Here is a 3457-nt window from a genome sequence, read left to right as displayed (position 1 = left end):
ACAACGACGACAACGACGACAACGACGACAACGACGACAACGACGACGGCACACGAACGGAAAAGTGTCTCAAAAAGTGGTTTTCTACGCGTTTCATGAGTTTTTATGATGATCTAAGCTAATTTGGCGAAAAAAGTTTTCGGGACCAATTCCTATACCTTCCCTTGACACGTTGTGTACGGAAAAGTAATAAAATTTGGGACAATTCAAATATGTTTTACATTAAAGGTCCGAAAGTTAACTATAAGGTTGACTATAATAACTGCGCGCGGCAGTTTTATGAACTTGAGACAGGAATGAATATTTTTTACCAAGAAAGCCGATAACAACAGTGATTGGCATTTATTGCTTTTTATTCACAAATCTCTGATCATTTTGGCAAAAGCGTGTATTGTTTTTATGGTTGCATTTTTTTATTTTTTCACAAAAATCAATAAAACCCATTTACGAATGAAAAATCATTTCAGTAGTTTTTATTTCTATGAAAATGCGTTTATTTACGTGGCATTTCATCTAATTAAAAAAGTAGCATCATCAGTAGAACATTTAATGTGAATCATTCCTTATGTAAATGAGTTGATAACAGAACACAAATACTTAGTCTGATATAAGTACGTATCACTTGGGCCATTTTCTAATTACGAAGGAGACGGTAAGTATAGCACACAATTGCATATGCAATGATTCAGGAACACAATAAATATTAAAACATGTGTGTACTTGTACAGAATTGTAGTTCCACTGCGTCTGAAATGCAACCTATTTCTTCGCATATATGGTTAAGATATGGATGAGTTCAATAGATGGATATGTTTGACTGACTTTACATTATAAAACAAAATAAAAATGAAAAAAATTAGTACGCTTGTTGTCAACCGCTTGAATATATTGAACTAAATTATTTTCTTATATATAGAATTTCCATAATTCACAAAGGGAATAAATATGTAACCAGACTATCAATGTTTGTGAGGACATCAATTCTTTATACCTTGTCATTAAAATGTAAATTGCAAGTCACGTTTGATATTCACAAGATAAATCGAAAAAAAGTACTTACCCGAAAATACTTACTCTCTTTTTGAACTCACCCATAAATGTGTGTAACGGTTTCTGTACTAAATGTCAGTTCAACTCTCATTAGCAGAAGCTATTAGGAATATATAAGCCGATTACATTTGGCATCGTTCATTATTCTGAAACTCTTCATCGAACTTTCAACAACAATCGCACAAGTTTTTAGTTATTTCCACGGGTTTTCAATTAAAAGTGACTTTCATTAAAAACGACTTTGAACGTTATTTCGAAAGTGAAGAATTTACCGAAAAAAATCGAAATTGTGTGAATTTACAAGAACGATCATCATGGAAGTTATTTCTGTAGAAGAATCACAACAACAATCATCAGCAAAACGTAAAAAAATGGACAATGAAGCTGAGTCCGATTCGTCAAACTCCAGAAATGTTCAGATGAGCAATTATGCGTTGAAAGTGGCTGAAAAGCAGTATTTGGACGCAGCAACGGCCGATGTGTATTTTCAATGTGGACCGGAACGCGAACGTATTGCAGCGCATAAAAGTGTATTATCCAGAGCAAGTGATGTTTTTCATAGCATGTTACATGGTGAAATGGCTAAGAAAGCTAAAAGAGATGAAGAAAAAAGGTGGAAAAATGATATAATTTCGGATTTTTTGCGATTTTGTGAGAAAAATGAACGGAAAATCGAAAATGTAACTGAAGAATTACGTGAAGAGTACCACAAGTCAAAAGAAGAAGAAGCAGAGGTAGAAAAAGGTGAAAGAAACGCTGAAGAGCTCGAAAAATTCAACGAAACTGACATAAAATTACCGTCGACATCGCCCGAAGCAATGAAGGACTTTCTGCAATTCTGTTACAAGGGAAAGGTGAACTTAAAAATGGAAAACATCACTGAAGTGATGGGCCTGTTGGACGAGTATCAAATGTTTGAATGTTTAGAAGTGTGTGGCAAGTACATGGAGCAACATTTGACCATTGAAGACATCTGTTGGGCATATAATTGGTCAATTCACTATAATATCGACAGCTTGAAACAGTTTTGTGAGCGAAAAATCAGCGCTTGTCCGGAAACAGTGTTCAAAACCAAAGGATTTCTTACGTGCGAGTACAATATCTTGGAACGCATTGTGAAGTTGGAGTCACTTACATGTTTTGAAATATCCATACTGGAGGCTTGCTTAGATTGGTCTCGAAATGCATGCGAACGAAATGGTTCGGATGCGGCTCAAACAAAAAATATACGGAGTTACCTGAAGAATTCACTCTATGAAATCCGTTACGGTTCAATTGACGGCAAAGACTTTATTAAATTCATTAATAAGTATCCTAGACTTTTTACAGATCCAGAAGATTATGAAGAAATATTTCGCTTAACATGTGGCCAGAAGGACCTAAAAACTGATCGTTTTAAACTTTTGCTACGATCAGCAAACATTTTCCCATGGGAGCCAACAAAGGTGTTGGATTGTAATCTAAGAGGAAGTTCACAGCATACGCAAAATCTATTTTCATCGGGAATTTCGACTGTTTTTACATCGAACCAGCCATTGCTTTTGGGCGGTTTCAAATGTACAAAAGTGTCATTAAGCCAGAACATTCAAACATTGTCCGGTCCTTTTGGTTTAAACTTTGTACAAATGCCTATATTCGGACAATGTTCCAAAACAATTGACGAAACAGTTACCATCACGGAAAAATTTAAAAATGCCAAGAGGATTGTGTTTTCTAGAAGTTTTCTTTTTTGTACGGAATCGGATACATTCATTGATTTAATACGCACTCCAATTGTCATTAATCCGAATTATATTTATCAAATCGATTTCAAGAGTTATTGTAACTACAATGTATTTCAATTACAATCCGAGATAAAATTAAACGAAACAACTACGGTCAAAATCAATCCAGATAAAGAGTTATGTACGATCATTGACCAATTTCAATTTAATCAATTGTGAGTGAAGAATTGACGAGGTTTGCACGAAATTAACAAAGATAAACGGAAAAAAAATAAAACAATAATAAAACGTGCGCTCAATTTGAACTTTTTTTATATAAGTCAGCTTTGTTCTCTAATTTTTTTACTTTTCCGCACACGAAGTGTGTGAGAAAAGTATAGCGATCGACGTAATAAAAAGTGTGCTAATTTTTGTTGTGTCCACGATAACTTTCGAACCGCTCAAGCGATTTCGCTCAAATTTGGCCAGGAGTCACAATTAGTAAATATCTTGGTTGTATCAAAAGTTGGGCCAAATTTGACCAGTTCATCTGGTACTTTCGGGACATCATAGAAAATCACCCAAGGGTCCCCCTTGGATTATGTCGAAAAAAAATGTCTTTTTTCATCAACCTAGAGTGGATTGTTGTATCGTGCTCACATAGTTTTATAATATTCGGCAGTGTTAAATGGTTTATAACACGA

The 3457-nt window shown here is 34.7% G+C and overlaps 1 protein-coding gene across 1 annotated transcript; it reads left to right on the top strand.

Moving 5' to 3' along the window:
- Positions 1–1364: 1364 nt before the first annotated feature.
- LOC129572167 (BTB/POZ domain-containing protein 3-like) lies at positions 1365–2607 on the top strand (the record flags this gene model as incomplete). Its single annotated transcript, XM_055452101.1, has 2 exons — positions 1365–1596; positions 1741–2607. Coding segments are annotated over exons 1-2 (1099 nt in total), but the record flags the coding sequence as incomplete, so codon positions are not given.
- Positions 2608–3457: the final 850 nt, after the last annotated feature.

The sequence above is a fragment of the Sitodiplosis mosellana genome, unplaced genomic scaffold, assembly GCF_009176505.1.
Source record: "Sitodiplosis mosellana isolate CC-2019 unplaced genomic scaffold, AAFC_SMos_1.0 Smas_scaffold_4336, whole genome shotgun sequence".
Classification (NCBI taxonomy): Eukaryota; Metazoa; Arthropoda; class Insecta; order Diptera; family Cecidomyiidae; genus Sitodiplosis; species Sitodiplosis mosellana.
This window is presented reverse-complemented; position numbering and strand designations above follow the sequence as displayed.